Source organism: Lithobates pipiens, unplaced genomic scaffold (genome assembly GCF_037356315.1).
Source record: "Lithobates pipiens isolate NorthernLeopardFrog02 unplaced genomic scaffold, aLitPip1_a1.2 Scaffold_13, whole genome shotgun sequence".
Taxonomy (NCBI): Eukaryota; Metazoa; Chordata; class Amphibia; order Anura; family Ranidae; genus Lithobates; species Lithobates pipiens.
In genome coordinates this window covers 454,887,127-454,904,937 of record NW_027507718.1, presented here as the reverse complement: position 1 = coordinate 454,904,937, position 17,811 = coordinate 454,887,127, and the positions used below count along the sequence as shown (strand labels likewise).

Sequence of the window (17,811 nt, the reverse complement as noted above, 5' to 3'; positions counted from 1 at the left end):
CTTTTGCCTTCAGGTGAACTTTAAGCATATGCTGACTGCCGTCATTTGATGGCGGCAGAATGGCTCCCCTGCGCAAACCGCCATAGCTTTACGGCAGCCGCTTTAAGGGGTATAGGGGGCACACGCCCGCAGCGTCACTGAGGAGCCGATGCGCGTGCCTGTCAAGCACCCGCTATCGCTCATGACAGAGCAAGAACGTGGATCTGTGTGTAAAACACACAAATCCACATCCTTTCAGGTGAGAGGAGACAGATCGTGTGTTCCTAGTGTATAGGAACACCGATCTGTCTCCTCCTCCCACAGTTAGAACACAGTGAGGGAACAGATTTAACCAGTTGATTGCCCTCTAGTGTTTATCCCTTCCCTGTCAGTGACATTTATACAGTAATTAGAGGCTATTTATAACCCGGATTACGTATTGGCTTAAACTGAGGGGGGAAAAAAAAAAAAAGATTGGGGATATTATAGCAAAAAAAATATTTTTTGCCCCCCAAAATAGCCATTTTTCTTTTGTTTATAGCGTAAAAAAAAAAAAAAATAAAAAAAAAAAAAAGCTGCAGAGGTGATCAAATGCCACCAAAACGAAGCTCTATTTGTGGGGGGGGAAAAAAAAGGACATCAATTTTGTTTGAGTGCAGCGTCACATAACCGCGCAATTGTCAATTAAAGCGATGCAGTGCCGGATCGCAAAAAAATCATTTCCTCCAGGGCTGAAGTGGTTAAGGTTTATATTACCACTTGCATTCAATGGTTATATATAAAATAAATAATAAAAACACAGCCAGTTTCAGAAGACCGTCCATTGGTATTTATTGAGAGAAAGCTTGGATTATGTGAAAGGCCAGCATGCACTGTATGGATCAGGGATGGCCGAGTGACCCTGGAACAGGTCTATGTTTAGAGGATGATGCAGTATGAAATACACATCCAGTGACTCCTTACCTCAATATTCCGGATGATAACACATTTCCCATTCGTGTACAGAAAGTTCTTTCCCTTCGGGTCTCCTCCAAGAATTTTGGCCACTCCTCTTTCCATCTGAGGAAGGCTGGCATACACACTTTCTGCAAAGAAGGAAAAAAAAACCCAAGAGCAATCCATTAAAAAAAAAATTTAAGAACAAGCTCTGCAGCAAATGTATTGGTTACAGCGATGAGATAAACCATTTACTACTGACAGGGGGTGCTTAAAATGAGCAGCTAGTCCACCACCTTTCTTTGCTTCTTATGGACCACAAAATGTGACAGGAGGCCTTAATGGCCAATAGTGACTTGAAAACAATTGGGGGGGGGGGGGGGGGTTACTAAAACTGGGCGCATGCAATATCTGGTGCAGCAGTTCATAGAAACCAATCAGCTTATATTGTCAAAGCTTAAAGTGGTAGTATAGTCAATTCTTTTACTTTTACCTACAACTAAGCCTATAAAAGGCAGCTTACCTGTAAGTAAAAAGATCTCCTAAACCTATATGGTTTAGGAGATATTCCCCTCGCAATGAGCTGCTGACTTCAGCCGCACATGTGCTCCAGGGATTCTCGTCTGAAAGTCCAGCAGACACCGGACCTTGCCGGAAAGAAGTCTCTCATGCACATGAGTGACATTGCGGCTCTGGCCACTCACAGCAATGGAGCTGCAATACCGGGAAGACATGCCAAGGGAAAATGTCAGCTCCCTCGGCGTGGATCAGGTGAGATAACAGCGCCTCCTAAGATAAGCATTTCATAATGAGCTAGTATGCAGTGCATACTAGCTCATTAGGTCTTTTCCTTTGCAGGTGTAGGGAAATAAAATAATAAAAAAAAGTCAGCGGCTTTACTACCGCTTTAATTGAACAAGTTAAAGATCAAAGCCGATTGGCTACCATGCACAGCGGCAGCAAATTGTGTGCTCCAGTTTTAGTGAATCTCCCCTAATGGGTGCGTTTTGTGGTGTTGGCCACACAGAAGACAAGACAAGAGAAGTGCCCAGCGTTTATGGGCAATCTCAGATTTTGCACATCAAGGCGCTCTGAAAATAAGTGTGTGCAGGCCGGCACGCCTATCACCCCTTAAAAATGTCATTTCCTCATCTACCAGACCCTCGTGATTTGTACTTTCTATAGGTTCAAGTTATACAAAACCAGTCAAAAGAAGAAATGGAATTTCAAACCTATTAGGCCATAATGACGGCAGTTGCATCACATGACTTACTGATTCAGCTCTATTTTTCACTTTCCTCTAAGGAAACCAAAAGCATTTTTTATGATTGTGGGCTCCTTACTTGTACACACATGCCCAACATCTTACAAGCACCACATCATAGGATTCCCAATGTCGGGGAAGCACAGGAATGCCTTTGCTCTGTAAGCACATTCACAGGATGACAGCATGTGTGTTATCAGTAAACTTTAGAGGCCATCAGAGAAGAGGAAGACAAGATGGTGCCGGATTTACAGATCATGTGAGGGAATGATGAAAGGAGTCTGCGTGGAAGAAAGACCTGGTAGCAGCACAATTCTATAATCAATGCATTAGAAGCATGGCTCATTTGTAGCTCACCGACTTGTGTCATGATCTGTTACAGTCCTGCTCTGAAATGGTTGTAACCTCAGACATGAACTATGAACAAAGTATATCCCTCTATAGTGTGCATTCATTAAGAGATCTTGTCTCAATTAAGAGCACCAAGTGTAATTTCTCTCTGCTGCTTCATTCCTCTGCAATCAGCATGATACACTTCTGACAAGTTTTCCTGACACCAAGAGAAAAATGGTGGCAAGGGAGGGACCTCCAGGTGATTGACAGCCTCAGCTCTGTTCCTGTGTGGGTGGTTTGAAGAGGGGTATGTGTTTTCCCTCCAATCAGCTCTCCAGGGTGTGACTTCAGCTCTCCGCCTGTTTTTTCTGCACTTTGAATAAATGTAGAAGAAAGAAGACTGCAGACAGACAGATACAACTTACGTAGGAGGATTTCTTTCATCTCTTTGTATCACCAAGGATTTTTATTCACGTCGCTGCAGGCATCCTTCCAGTACCGTTTTTTTTTTTGTTTGGCCGATGGTTGGCTCTCTAGTAAAAGCAATCTTAGTGGCCAACTAGCCGCAGGATTGCTTTTACAAGCAGCAGGAGGGGACATCAACTTTCTTCCCAATGCCTTCCTGGTGTTCTACCAAAAACTGTCCCCCCATCGGATAGTGTCCGCCCCAGGACAAGGAGACTCCGAAAGTCTCTGAAGATGAACGGCGCCTGCGCACTCGCTAGTACCTTCTGCCCTGAGTACAGGTTCAAGCCCCAGCATGCAAGTGGACATATGGTAGCACTTAGTAACAGGGCCACTTGCGGGCTCACTTCGCTCGGTTATTTTTTATTCTAATTCTATGTCCACTTGGCTGGTGGGGCTTGAACCTGGACTCAGTGCGCAGGCGCCGTTCATCTTAGGAGACATTCAGCGTGTCTTTGTCCTCCGTACTGCGCAAGCGCAGTACAGGGCAGGCAGTAGCCAACGGGGGGACAGTATTCGACATCGCCAGGATCTCACATCCCACCTGCCTACCGCCCACGACCTGCTACCAAGTAGTTTAAGTGGCCCTTGCTCTTTAAAAGGTTAGGCACCACTGATCTAGGAGAAGAAGAAAAAAAATAAAATAAGCTAAACACTACTTAAAAAAAAAAAAAAAAAAAAAAAAAGGGGTTGTAAAGTCTCATGGTTTTTCACCTTAATGCAAACTACACATTAAAGAGGAAGTAAACCCTGATAGGTTTTACTTCCTCTTTTATTCCCTGCAAAGTGAAAGCATAATGGGCTATTATGCATCACATACTAACCCATTATGCGGCCTGTGCTGTCCCCGTATGCCTTCAGAAGTCACTAAATTAGTAAATAGTAGGGATTCACTGAAATGTCGGTGGCCAAAACATATTGGGTGGAAATGGCGCTTACGACATATTGTCGGGGAAAAAAAAAAAAAAAAGGGATAGGACACCGACAATTGTGCGTGCGCAGCAGCCGCACCTCAGGGTGCCGCCCATAGTGGGGTGTCATCCTGGCGGCTCATGGTCTGGTCCTCCCCTCCCGCCTCCTCTCCTTGCAGAGTGGCGATCTCCCTGTGTCAGGGTGCTGAATTGCCCGGGCCGCATTAACAAATGTCCCACCTCCTGTGATAGACGGCACACTGATCCAATGCTGGGACATGAAATCAGTTTGACGTGATCACAGGAGGCAGGACATTGTTACTGCAGCCCCGGCAATTCAAATCCAGCTCTGTGACACAGCTGGAGATCACATGCCCTGATCTGGGCACAGGCAGGCTGCATCGATCTCTTGCATCATGCCTGCAGTCTGACCATCTCCTGTATCAGGTCTGCTAGAGGTGCACCAAATGGAAATTCTGCTAATACTATAAGACCCCTTTCACACTGGGTCATTTAGCGCCTGCAAATCGACCTTAAAGAGCCGCTGCCGTGTCTCCAGTGTGAAAGCAACGAGGGCTTCCACACTGGAGCGGTGCGCTAGCAGGATGGTAAAAAAAAAGTCCTGCTAACAGCATCGTTGGAGCTGTGTGTATACCACTCCTGCCCATTGAAATAAATGGGCGCCGCGGCTATACTGCTGCTGCAGAGGCACTTTTCAGTGGTTTTTAACCCTTTCTTGGCAGCTAAGGGGGCAGGGTAAAACTACCCCCGCTAGCGGCAGAAAAGTGCAGCGGTTTGTTAGAGAACCTTAGAGAACAAACAGCATCATGAAGGCCAAGAAACACCAGACAGGTAAAGGATAAAGTTGTGGCGTTTAAAGCAGGGTTAGGTTATAAAATAATATCCCAAGCTTTGAACATTTCACGGAGCACTGTTCAATCATCTGAAAATGGATAGAGTATGGCACAACTACAAACCTACCAAGACATGGCGTCCACCTAAACTGACAGGCTGGGCAAGGAGAACATTAATCAGAAGCAGCCAAGATGCCCATGGTACCACTGGAGAAGCTGCAGAGATCCACAACTCAGGTGGAAGAATATGTCCATAGGACAACTATTAGTGGTGCACTCCATAAATCTGCCCTTTATGGAAGAGTGGCAAGAAGAAGCCATTGTTGAAATAAAGCCATAAGAAGTCCTGTTTGTAGTTTGTGAGAAGCCATGTGGAGGACACAGAAAACATGTGGAAGAAGGTGTTCTGGTCAGATGAGACCAACACTGAACTTTTTGGCCTAAAAGCAAAAAATGCTTTTGTGTGGCAGAAAACTAACACTTCACATCACCCTGAAACATGGTGGTGGCAGCATCATGTTGTGCGGATGCTTTTCTTCTGCGGGGACAGGGAAGCTGGGCAGAGATGAGAAGATGGATGGAGCCAAATACAGGGCAATCTTGGAAGAAGCCTGTTAGACTGGCCATACACCTAGAGATTATCTGCAGATTTTCTATGGTCAGATGGAAAAAGTGGGAGATTCTTCCATCCACACAGTTCATCGTAGATGGAGGAATATGTTCCACTTTTTCCATCTAACCATAGAAAATCTGCAGGTGTATGGCCAGTCTTAGAGTCTGCAAAAGACTTTAGACTGGGGCGGAGGTTCACCTTCCAGGAGGACAACCTCCCTAAAGATACAGCCAGAGCTACAATGGTAAGATTTAGATCAAATTCATGTGCGAGAATGGCCCAGTCAAAGTCCAGACCTAAATCCAATTGAGAATCTGTGGCAAGACTTTTCAAAGAAGAATGGGCAAAAGTGTCACTCTCTAGATTGTGCAAATCTGGTAGAGACATCCCCAAAAAAAGACTTGCAGCTGTAATTGTAGCGAAAGGTGGTTCTACAAAGTATTGACTCCGGGGGGCTGCATACAAATGCACGCCACACTTTTCACAGTTTCTTGTATTTTACAAATATTTGAAAACCATTTATCATTTTCCTTCCATGTCACAGTTATGTGCCACTTTGTGTCGGTTTATCACATAAAAACAATTTACGTTTGTGGCTGTAACATGACAAAATGTGGTAAATTTCAAGGCACTGTATATTGATGTGATTTGGATATGACATTACAGGACGGTGACCCAGGCATTCCCTGAAAGTGCCATTCAAGTAGCACTCAAGTCGCATGGCAAAGTTGCCCAGTAGGTTGCGGCAGCATGCGCCGAGCCAGAACCGTCTCCCTGGGGTGAAATGTTCCCATTTAATTTTCATTCCTAAGCAGAGAGCAGAACATTTCCACTCGGATACATTGTGATACATTGTACGCTACTTACTGTCCAGAGTTCCGCTCATTGTTATTTTGTACATTGCTAAAATACTGACTGCCTACATCAAGGGACACAAAACAAACCCGCGTGTTCTTTAGTGAACTGACTTTAATGATCCATCCAATTGTATTTATTTTTTGCTGCATTTACCTCACATTGTATATTTGTACTTTGATGTACTCATATTATCTCATACAAGATTTCCCAAAAATATTTCAGAATGAAGGCAATGAGGACACTTCAACTACAGCTCAGAATAGAGATCACGTGTCATCGGGAATGTTCCATCAATAAAGATCAGAAGGCCACACACACCAATGACAGGGCCCTATGATAAAAGTGTGAGGTCAATAGGAGCCGCAGGGGGTGTGGTGGAGTCAGGCAGCACCTTGGGCACTGGAAGGTGTGTACAGGGAGGAGAACACAGCAGCAGGCTGAGGAGGGGGAAGTAGAAGGAAATGAGAAGTGTATAGGGGTGTGGAGGAGGACTGGATGTCTGTACATAGAACATGAAATATTTATAGATACAAAGCACATACATTGCCAAGGAGCGCCCACTGATCCGAGCCCCTCACTGCATGCAACTTAAAGAGGCCGTGTGCTGATAAATCCATCCTCTACATTCCCCATTTACACTCAGAACCCACCAGTATCCACACACAAGGACACATTGGGCCTCAGCACACATTTCAGAACTACCTCTGAAGATTTCTAGCAAAGATCCTGCTATGTACAGAATGTGCTGTATACTGGCTGATCATCCCACCATCACCCAACGCCTGCAATGAATGAGCCTCTAAAATGTACACAGAACACCCCATACCAACAAACCGGGGGGTGTGCAGACACTGAGCAACAGAGACGGCTGTGGAACCCCCAGGGTGTGCTTCCCCTGAAAGTTGTTCTCCTAGCAGTGATCCCCCCAGGACATGGATCCCCCCTCCCCCAACCCACAGGGACTGGATCCCCCGAGGCAGTGATATCCCTGGCAGTGGATCCTCTGGCACTTGCCGCGCCCCCCCCCCCCCCATTGGTCCTCCTGGTAGTGTTCTTCCAGGCAGCGCCCCTCCTGGCAGCGATCCCCCAGGATGTGGTTTCCCTGGCAGTGCCCCCCTAACATTGGTCCTTCCTCCTGGTACTGTTCCCCCTAGTATGTGGTCTCTCTGGCAGTACATCCCCCCCCCCCGCAGTGATCTTCCAGGCAGCACCTGTCCTGGCAGTGAATTCCCCCCCCCCCTCCACCCCAGGCAGTGGTTTCCCTGGTAGTGCCCCCCCCTAACATTGGTCCATTAGTGTTCACCCCCAGTATGTGGTCTCTCTGGCAGTGATGCCCCCAGACAGTGATCTTCTAGGCAGCACCCCTCCTGGCAGGATGTGGTTTCCCTACCAGTGGATCCTCTGGCACTGCCCCCCTAACATTGGTCCTTCCTCCTGGTAGCGTTCCCCCCAGTATGTGGTCTCTCTAGCAGCACCCCCCCCCCCCCCGCCCCCAGGCGGTGATCTTCCAGGCAGCACCTGTCCTGGCAGTGAATCCCCCCCCCCCAGGCAGTGGTTTCCCTGGCAGTGCCCCCCCAACACTGGTTCTCCTGGTAGTGTGCCCCCCAGTATGTGGTCTCTCTGGCAGCGCTCCCCCCCCTCCCCCAGCAGTGATCTTCCAGGCAGCAGCCCTAGTGGCAGTGATTTCCCCGGCAGTGAATCCCCCCCCCCCCCCCCAGGCAGTGGTTTGCCTGGCAGTGCCCCCCCCCCCCCCTCCATTGGTTCTCCTGGTAGTGATCTCACAAGATGTGGTTTCCCTGGCAGTGCACCCCCAGTATGTGATCTCTCTGGCAGCGCTCCCCCCAGGCAGTGTTCTTCTAGGCAGCACCCCTCCTGGCAGTGCCCCCCCCAAGCAGTGATGTGATCCTGCAGGGAATGGTGAGGTCCCCCCCCCCCTCCCCTGGCAGTGTAGAGGAGCTCTGCCATGTATGAGGTGTGCCGGGCACGGTGTGGTGATGAATGGCACGCTCGGTGTATGAATGAATGGGATCAGACAACCTGTGGCTCCCCGGGCCGCACTCCGGCTGTCCTGGGATTTGTAGTCCCCCTCCCCTCCCCGCAGTGACAGATGGGCTGCCCCGTGTGCAGGGTGTGGAGATCCGATCCTTAGTTCAGTGACAGCGCCCCCCGGTCAGTCAGTGGCATGGCCCGGGTGACTTACTGCTCTCGTACGGCATGTCTCCGGTGCAGTGGGCCGCTCCTCTCTGTCAGTCCTGCCGGCTCTCTCTCCGCCGCCCCGCAATACAAACCCGGAAGCTGAAGCCGCTTACAGCTGCGATGTCTCCCTGTGGCTTTGACTATATATGGTCAACAATGAGCTCCTCCGCTGGAGCTCCAGCCCGCTCCCTCCCGGCCGCCTCCAGCAACAAGCCTGCTCTGTCTGTCAGAGCGCCGGGGGGCGGGGACACGACTGAGGGCGGGGATTCGGCCTGCGCCATCTTTACTAAGGGCGAGCCTGGATTTTTTTTTTTCTTCACGTTTTACAGCGAGAGGCGAGATCTGTATACTAATGTGGAGGGTAGAAGGAGACTGTCCCTGTAAACGTTTTTGTTTTACGCTAAACAGAGAAAAGTAAAAAATAATAAATAAAACAAAAATGTAATATATTGCAGCTTACCAGTCCTAGGTTGTGAGCACCACATTAGTTTTGCTTTTTGTAGACTTTTATTCCTTTATTTTTGAACCAATGTCTCTTATTTTGCGGTGCAGTACTTTATACATAAATACATCCACCATAGTCTTCATTATTTCTTCTATTCAGTTAAAGTAGAACTATAGACAAAATTAGGGGTTATAACCCCTAAGGTTATATCCCCTATCTTTTTTTTTTGCCCATCTGTATCCCATTGGGGAGATTTCCCTTCACTTCGTATTCCATAGCCAAAACAGGAAGTGAGAGGAAATCCCTCCAAACTGAGGGAATCACTGGTTGTCACCAGAACTAGTGTCCCCATTAGGGTTTCCACCTGTCCGGCATTCACCAGACAGTCCGGGTTTTGAATCATTTGTCTGAATCCATTTGTCTGGGCTGTGGCTCCCCAAGTAACCAAGATAGCCACACACACAAATCCGTTGAACTGCTGGCGGCTGTCTAGGGGCAGGTTTGGCATCACTGGAGGGAGGGGCAGGGTTGATTATGTCAGGAGCAGCAATATGGCCACACCCACTGTTTGCTGTGGCACGCTATGCGCACCACATTACTACTGTCCTTGGGGCACCCAAAGGTGCCCCAGGCTGCTAAAATGTTCAGATTTGTCTTGAAGAAAAGGTGGTAACCCTAGTCCCCATTCGAAGATTCCACTCTATTCCTGTTCTGGTGACAATCCAAAATTTGGGATTTGCTTTCACTTTCACCATCAGTAACGCTGGGTTCACACCTATATATGTGGCTGCGAGTATGGAAATCACATCTGTTCCTGCACCCGCAGGCAAATCACGCTGCTCTTCATTCTGAATGGCACCCCCCAGTGTTGCCATCCACCCGTAGATTTACGGGCAGCCTGTAAATTGAATCCCTTTTTTGGGCTGCCCGTTAAAGTCCGTAACCGGTGCCGTAAAAAAGATGGCTGCGAGCCGACCATGCAACTGCACATGCGCCGTCCCAAAGCCGGGCTCAGGAAAGCTTGTACTCGCTCGGCCGGGCAGTGCATGCGCAGTAACATAATTACGCCCGGTGCCATTTTTGAATAAACGATTGAGCGAGAGAAACCACAGTGGTCGGGGACTCCTGTCCTGCTCCTGCAGTGCACTCGTCATAGGCAGAGGAGCCAAGCAGGGGTAACGGTGAGGAGGAGAGTGACTGAAACTGTGGGGGGATATCATAGTAAAAAGGGGACAGAGAGAGAGGAGGACATTATTGGGATCTGAGAGGCTGAAGCCATGCCAGGCAGGGGACAGAGATTTGCTCTTTCCACCATCATATTAATTCTCCAGTCCACATCATCAGTGTGCTGTGTCCTCCTCATGTGCCCCTTTCACCTCTCCACAGGTCAAGCCCAAAGCAGCACTGTGCTGCTCTGACCTGTGGAGAGGTGAAAGGGGCACATGAGGAGGACACAGCACACTGATGATGTGGAGAAGTGATATGATGGTGGACAGAGGAGGAGGCTACTGTGAGGGGGTAAGGAGGACACTATCATGTCCGCAGCCTCTGTCCACGTCCTGTACATAGTTACATAGTTACATAGTTAGTAAGGTTGAATAAAGACACTAGTCCATCCAGTTCAACCTGAGTGTCTACAATTGTCCCTATCCCTGTACATTGCACACTCACATCAATCCCTACCCTCAAAGAGCCCAGGATCCAAGGTCCCCATTCATATACTAGGGTCAATTTTGGACAGAAGCCAATTAACCTACCTGCATGTCTTTGGAGCGTGGGAGGAAACCGGAGTACCCGGAGGAAACCCACACAGGCACAGGGAGAACATGCAAACTCCAGGCAGGTAGTGTCGTGGTTGGGATTTGAACCAGCGACCCTTCTTACTGCTAGGTGAGAGTGCTAACCACTACAGCACTGTGCCACTGTGCCGCTCTGTAGTATGTCCTCAGCCTTTGTCTACCTCCTGTAGTATATCCACAAACTCTGTGCACCTCCTGTAGTATGTCCGCAGCCTCTGTCCACCTCCTGTAGTATGTCCTCAGCCTTTGTCTACCTCCTGTAGTATATCCACAGCCTCTGTGCACCTCCTGTAGTATATCTACAGCCTCTGTGCACCTCCTGTAGTATGTCCGCAGCCTCTGTCCACCTCCTGTATCATGTCCACACTCTGCAGCCTCTGTCCACCTCCTGTATAATGTCCGCAGCCTCTGTCCACCTCCTGTATCATGTCCACATTCCACAGCCTCTGTCCACCTCCTGTATCATGTCCGCCGCGTCTGTCCACCTCCTGTAGTATGTCCTCAGCCTCTGTCCACCTCTTGTATCATGTCCGCAGCCTCTTTCCACCTCCTGCATCATGTCCACACTCCACAACCTCTGTCCACCTCCTGTATCATGTCCGCAGCCTCTATCTACCTCCTTAATCATGTCCACAGCCTCTATCCACCTCCTGTATCATATCCACAGCCTCTGTCCACCTCCTGTATAATGTCCGCAGCCTCTGACCATCTCTTGTCTTTTATCATGTCTGCAGTCTCTGAGGGGATCCCAGAAAGAGTCAAGAGTGGGAGCACCACCGGGATGGGGGTTACGGAAAGAGACAGACATGTGTGGACTGTGGAGAGGAGACTACAGAATAAAACCAGAGCCACCAAGCTGGAGCCGTATGACTGAGCCCTGCATGGTGCACCTGAGAGGTGGTCAGTGACAGTGCCTCCAGGCCAGTCTGAGGGGGGGTCACTGATGTAAGGGGGCAGTGAATACAATAATGTAAGGGGGCACTGATATAAAGGCCCCCCCCCATATTATTAATCCCCCCCTTACCTCAGTGTATTAACTCTGCGGAAGGAGGTTTCAGGTCACCATCCTGCAGACTCTGATGTAAGGGAGAACTCTGTGCTGGCTGGGTTATTGTAACCTGACCTTCATGTAAATTGAGAATAGGTTTTTTTGACTTTTGTTTAACTTAAACACATTGCTAATAGCACTAGCTATGTGTTTATAGTTCAAATATTGATATTTGCACTGTTTAGCGTTAAAAACAGTAATTTTAGGTACTTTTTTGTAGTGCCAGTAAAGAATGTGGATCCGTCAGTAAATTTTATAATTTTTTATCAGTAAAAAATTTGTGGCGTAAATTTTGGCGTTCTGCCAGTAAATTTCACTTCAGGGGGTTGGCAACACTGGCACATCCGCACATCTCAGCCCGCAGTGCATTTGTGGGAATTCATTTGACTAGGCTGTTGTGTCTGCGTAAACACGGGCCACAAAAATGGTAAGGTGTGAACCTAACGTAAACGGGACAAATAGAGAGGGTGAATCTAGAGTATGAAGCCTCTCAGGGCATTACACTTGCTGCACCAAAACAGCATTTTGCTTTCTGCAGGCAGTACTGCTGCCAAACACAACCCATTCAAGTGAAAGGGGTCATGCTGTAACCCCCTGCAACCTAAGGGGTGGCAGTGGATTGGTATATTCAGGGTTAAAACAAAGTGTGGAGGCGCTGTCATATTAACTCCTCACTGCCTGTCAAACCCAGAGAAGCAGCGAGGTCTGCTGCACATAGGAATGAATCCTGAGATTCAATGTGTGCAATCTACCCCATTGCTGGGGCACTGAGCTCAGAGCTATTAGGATGGATGGGGGAGAGCACACTGGAGTTTTAAATCTGAGAGAAAGCGTGCTCTTGTGATGGTAGCTAGAGCACCAACTGCAGTCTTAGCAATGTCCTAGCAACAGGACAGGATAGGGCAGTGGTGGCCCATCCATCAGGAGCGAGCTGGCACTGCCCCCTCTATCCACTCCACCCCCTATATGTATAATAGATAGATTCATGCATAGCATGAATCTATCCACAGCCGCCGCAGCCACCCCCTACTCAGGTGTCCAGCTCCTTTCAGGACACCACGCACTTGAATTACATCGGCGGGGGTGTTTTTTTGTCGGGTAGGTGGGTCAGTGTGTGTGTCAGGTATGTGGGTCAGTGTGTGTGTGTGTGTGTGTGTGTGTGTGTGTGTGTCATGGTCAGGTAGGTCAGTGTATGTGTCAGGTAGGTGGCTCAGTGTATGTGTCAGGAAGGTCAGTGTGTGTGTCAGGTAGATGGGTCAGTGTATGTGTCAGGTAGGTAGGTCAGTGTGTGTGTGTGTCAGGTAGGTAGGTCAGTGTGTGTAATAGTCAGGTAGGTCACTGTATGTGTCAGGTAGGTGGGTCAGTGTGTGTGTAATGGTCAGGTGGGCCAGTGTATGTTTCAGGTAGGTAGGTCAGTGTGTGTGTAATGGTCAGGTGGGTCACATATTGCAAAGGGGGTGGAGTCATGGGCGGAGCCAATAGGGGTGGCAAAATGAGGTTTCGCCTAAGGTGTCAAAAATTCTTGCACCAGCCCTGTGTACACGTTCCCAACACAGAATAATGTACAGTAAACCTTGCCTTCATGGGCCTTTATACACAGAACAATCTCCTTCTAGTACAATGGTACAATTAATTTGCGTTCCTGAGATAAGGGCCAATAATAACATTTCCACATTGGATACTTTTAACTTACTGGGCAGTGCAGCATTCCCCTCATTGTAAATGTGTACATTCTTAAAAATTGGCTGCCTGTACCATAAAAAATATTACAAACTTTTCAGTTTTTTTCTTGTTAGAAAATCTGACTCCTCCCAATTTGTTCCATATTTGCCTCACCTTTATTGAATTAGTGGTATCCACCTCACATACAGTATTTGATCAAATATTTACCTCACATATTTACCAAATGTATTGGCTTTAATTATGTATCTCAATTTTTTTGCAGGATTTACCTCAAGTAAGTGGTATTTACCTCACATATTCACTGAATTTGAAGTATTTACCTCACATATTTACTGAATTTGCAGTACTTACTTCTAATTTCATATTTTATTTTGATGAATCTTTATCTTTTTTTATTGCATGCAATATTTCCAAGAAAAACATAATTATCATATGCAATAACTTTTAATGAATTTGCATCATAATCACTAACATGGCACTGTGTCAGTAAAAGGAAAAACTGGTATGGGTTGCCCCAAGGGATTGTATGGGTAGAAAACGCTTTTCCATAGTCATAAAATCCCTGTTAAAATATTCTAAAAAATCTTTTGGAAAACAAATGTTTTTTGCTTGTGTTTACATATTTCTTTTGTCCTTAGTTATACTTACCTATTTATATATACACATCTTTTCTTTTTTTCAATTATTTATTTTATTTATTTCAAACATGTTACAAACACTGATACATATATAAACCAAGGGAAAAGTAAAAAGGAGTAAACAAAACTTGACAGATTTATATATACCGTATTTATCGGCGTATAACACGCGCCGGCATGTAACATGCACCCCAAGTTTAGGAGGGAATTTAAAAGAAAAAACTTTTAGGAGGGAAACTTAAGGAAAAAAACTTACATTTAAATGCCCATCAATGCAGCCTTGTCAGTCATTTGAAGCCTTCCATTGCAGCCTAATCAGTCATGGCAAAGCCTTGTCTGTGGCTTTTCCATTTAAAAATGGCGCCGCTGAGATACAGAGCGGATGTCCTGTGTATCTCGGTGGCGCTCAGTAGTTCTCGGCCGCTCTCGGCAGCTTTCGGGTATTTTCGGCCGTTCTCGGCTGTTTTCGGCCGTTCTCGGGTATTTTCGGCCACACTCGACCGTTCTCGGCGGCTTTTGGCTTTCCGAAAGCCGCCGAGAATGGCTGAGAACTGCCGAAAATAGCCGAGAACGGCCAAAGATAGACGAGAAGATGCAGAGATCGGCAGAAAGGGAGGTGGGACTGTGTGTGACTGAGCGCTGAGTAAACAGGAGATCCCTCTGTGTAATCCGGCAATCGTGAGGCTGCAGATGGGCACTAATCAGTCTGCATTGATGGACAATGGAGAGGCTGCAGATGGGCACCGATCAGGCTTCATTGATGGGCAATGGAGAGACTGCAGATGGGCACCGATCAGGCTGCATTGATGGGCAATGGAGAGACTGCAGATGCGCACTGAGCAGGTTGCATTGATGGGCAATTGTGAGGCTGCAGATGGGCACTGACCCTTATTTTGCTTCAAAGTCCTGTATTTAAAATGTACCTTTTTTTTAAACTGAAACTTCCCTCTTAAAATTAATGTGCGTGTTATACGCCAATAAATACTGTAATATGAGGTAAAACTAGGGTTGCCTCCTGTTTGGGATTCACCCAGACAGTTCAGGTTAGGAATCATGCATCCAGGTTTCAGACTGCCTGAAACCCGGACTCATGATTCAGACTGGACTATGGCTTCCCAGCAGGGTTGCTGGCTGCAGTTGTCTAAGCTGAGAGTGTCTGTTACATTCTCTTCCATGCTACCCAAAGCCAGCACTAACAACCCTCCCCCCACAGACGGGAAAGGAGAGAGGCCTTGATCTGCACCTCTTCCTCTCAGCCCTACCTCTCTGTGTCTGCCCACACTCCTTAGAAAAGGAAAGTGCGGGCTAGAACTTTGAATATTTAAGGTAAATCAGGGTTCTTAGAGCATCCCTTACATTAGAGTTCCTCTTTACACCAGAGGCCACAGGTGTTCCCCCTTACATCAGAGTCCTCTCCGAGAGTTCTTAGTGTTCCCCCTTAAATCAGGGTTCCCAGAGTATCCCTTATGTTAGAGTCCTCGGAGTTCTCCCTTACATCAGAGCCTGCAGTGAAAGGGAACTCTGTGAGTTCAGATGTAAAAAGGGAACTCTGTGGACTCTGATGTAAAGGGGGACTCTTGTTATTAACTTCATATGATTAGAAATGTTATGTAACCCCCCTGGAGGTATTTCCGAGTCTGGCTCGGGGTGAAATTTCAGTACCATAGGCGGTAACCCCGAGCCAGACTCGGGATCGCATTGCAGGATACAGGGAGAGTTACTTACCATGTCCCCTGGATCCGGAGATCAGCGCCAAATTCAAAAAAGTAAAAACACACAATACACATACAGTACTGCAATCTTACAGATTACAGTACTGTATAAAAAAATTGCACCCCCTCCCCTCGTCCCTAGTGGTCTGTCCAGTGCCCTGCATGTAGTTTTATATTCTAAATAGTTTTTTCTGCCTGGAATTTGGAGATTGTCCATAGCAACCAAAAAGTGTCCCTTTATGTCAAAAGTGGTTATAGACCAGCTAGAAAACAGTGATAATAAATTATAATCACTTGCAGAATTGAGCGATAGTGATTTCTGGGGAAATTCGTCATCAAACACTAAATCTAATGACAGCGACAATTCTGCAGCTGAGCAAATTTCAGTGTTTTTGATTTGATTACATTATTGATTAATTATTATTATTATTTGTTATAATTATTTATAGTTATTTATTATATTATAATTTATGATTTTGTGTTTCAAACTACTATCATACCCGGGATGATTTATTCCTAAAAATTGCAGGCCTACAATTTAAAACGCCAAATTTCCATGCAAAATAATGGTACCGCTTTCAGCACCTAAAATCAGAAATAATCATACTGCCAGGGAGATTAATAGAAAAATATATGTATAGTTTATACTATAAAAAAATTTGCTGTGTGCTGCTAAAGTGTTCGGGTTTGGCTTGAAGAAAAGGTGGCAACCCTAGGTAAAACCTAAACACTTCAAATTTGTATGCAGTCAGGCAGGTCCTTGTACTACATAGCTGAAGGTAAATCTAAAGGAAATTGAATAAGAAAATTGTATAATGTATGGCCAGCTTTAGTCTCTTGCTGCTGTAGAACTAGCAGCCCCAGTATACCCCAGCAGCACAAGTCAAGCAAGGCATTTGAATCAACAATTCCACTTCTACAGTCACAAGTTATTTACATAGGAGATGCATAGGTTGTGACCACTTCAAAGATGGCTGCTGTGTGTCCTCTACATCCTGTAAAAGGAGCTGATAGGCTCTTGTCGTAGGACTGGGAGGTGTGAATGGCCAGCAGACGCCACGGTGACTGCTCACATTACACTTCGTATGTCACCGTCTGACTGGCTGTGAGAACAGAATTAGCTCATAGATATATGTGGCAGTTCCTCGCTGTCAGAGCTGACTTACATTATATTGAGGTGTTGTCACTTATGACATTTGATAACCAATCATATTCTTCACCAAACTTGGTGATCCTGAGGAAAAAAAAGACGGATCTAGGCGTCAGCTCACACATCCATGTTTGGAAAGATCTGCAGAGCCAATAAAAAAATAAAATAAAAAAAGCAAGGCTACATTTTTCCTTCTACTCCTTTTCCAGAGAACTCTAAACAGATTCTATACATGTACTATGAACATCCCCATACTGAGAGATGTGAGGGGTATAATCACATTGTACACAGACCACATTCTCAATATTGAGGCAGCATTAAACCCCAAAGCAAATGTTAATTATATTGCAGCTTACCAATCCTTAGATGTGACGGCTGCTTTAGTTTTTTTTTTTAATTTTTTGTCTGTCTTTACTTTATTTTCATACACAGAATAAACACAGTCTCTATGGATCAGTCACAAGATCCTTTATGAACCAGGAGTTCTCGGTCCTCGTTAGTGAAATAGCAAAAAGTTGCAAACTGTATACCGTAATATAATGAGAAGAAAAGGAATTTTGGGACTTTAAATGAGGCAGGAACCAAAGGGATAACTGCCTCCATCCCTAGCATTGATTTAAATTGAGAGCAAGTGGTGGGACTTTATATGAAGCACACAGCAGCACAAAAGGAAGTCAAGTGAATGGCAAATACTGTTTATTCATGTTGTGTAATCTAACATACAAATAAATGGGTATATAACCTCCAAAAGCATTTGATCATTTACAACATAAGTTACATAGTAGTCCGCAATCATTGAAACAGTTATAGAACAGACAATGGATACATTTTTATAAACATAGGTAAATTATAAACAAAACTAAATATAACAAAAAAATATAAGAAGAAGGCAGAAAAATAAAATAAAAAATAAAAAATGAAAATGAA

General features: G+C 46.1%; 1 protein-coding gene across 1 annotated transcript in view; it reads right to left on the bottom strand.

Moving 5' to 3' along the window:
* WDR1 (WD repeat domain 1) overlaps positions 1 to 8,600 on the bottom strand; it is a 74,040-nt gene extending 65,440 nt beyond the window's left edge. Inside the window, exons 1-2 of the mRNA XM_077477784.1 lie at positions 8,414 to 8,600; positions 943 to 1,064 (exon numbers count right to left, since the gene is read on the bottom strand). Coding sequence (XP_077333910.1) covers positions 943 to 1,064; positions 8,414 to 8,429 — 138 coding nt within the window. The 5' untranslated portion in view covers positions 8,430 to 8,600. The remainder of the gene's footprint in view (positions 1 to 942; positions 1,065 to 8,413) is intronic.
* Positions 8,601 to 17,811: the final 9,211 nt, after the last annotated feature.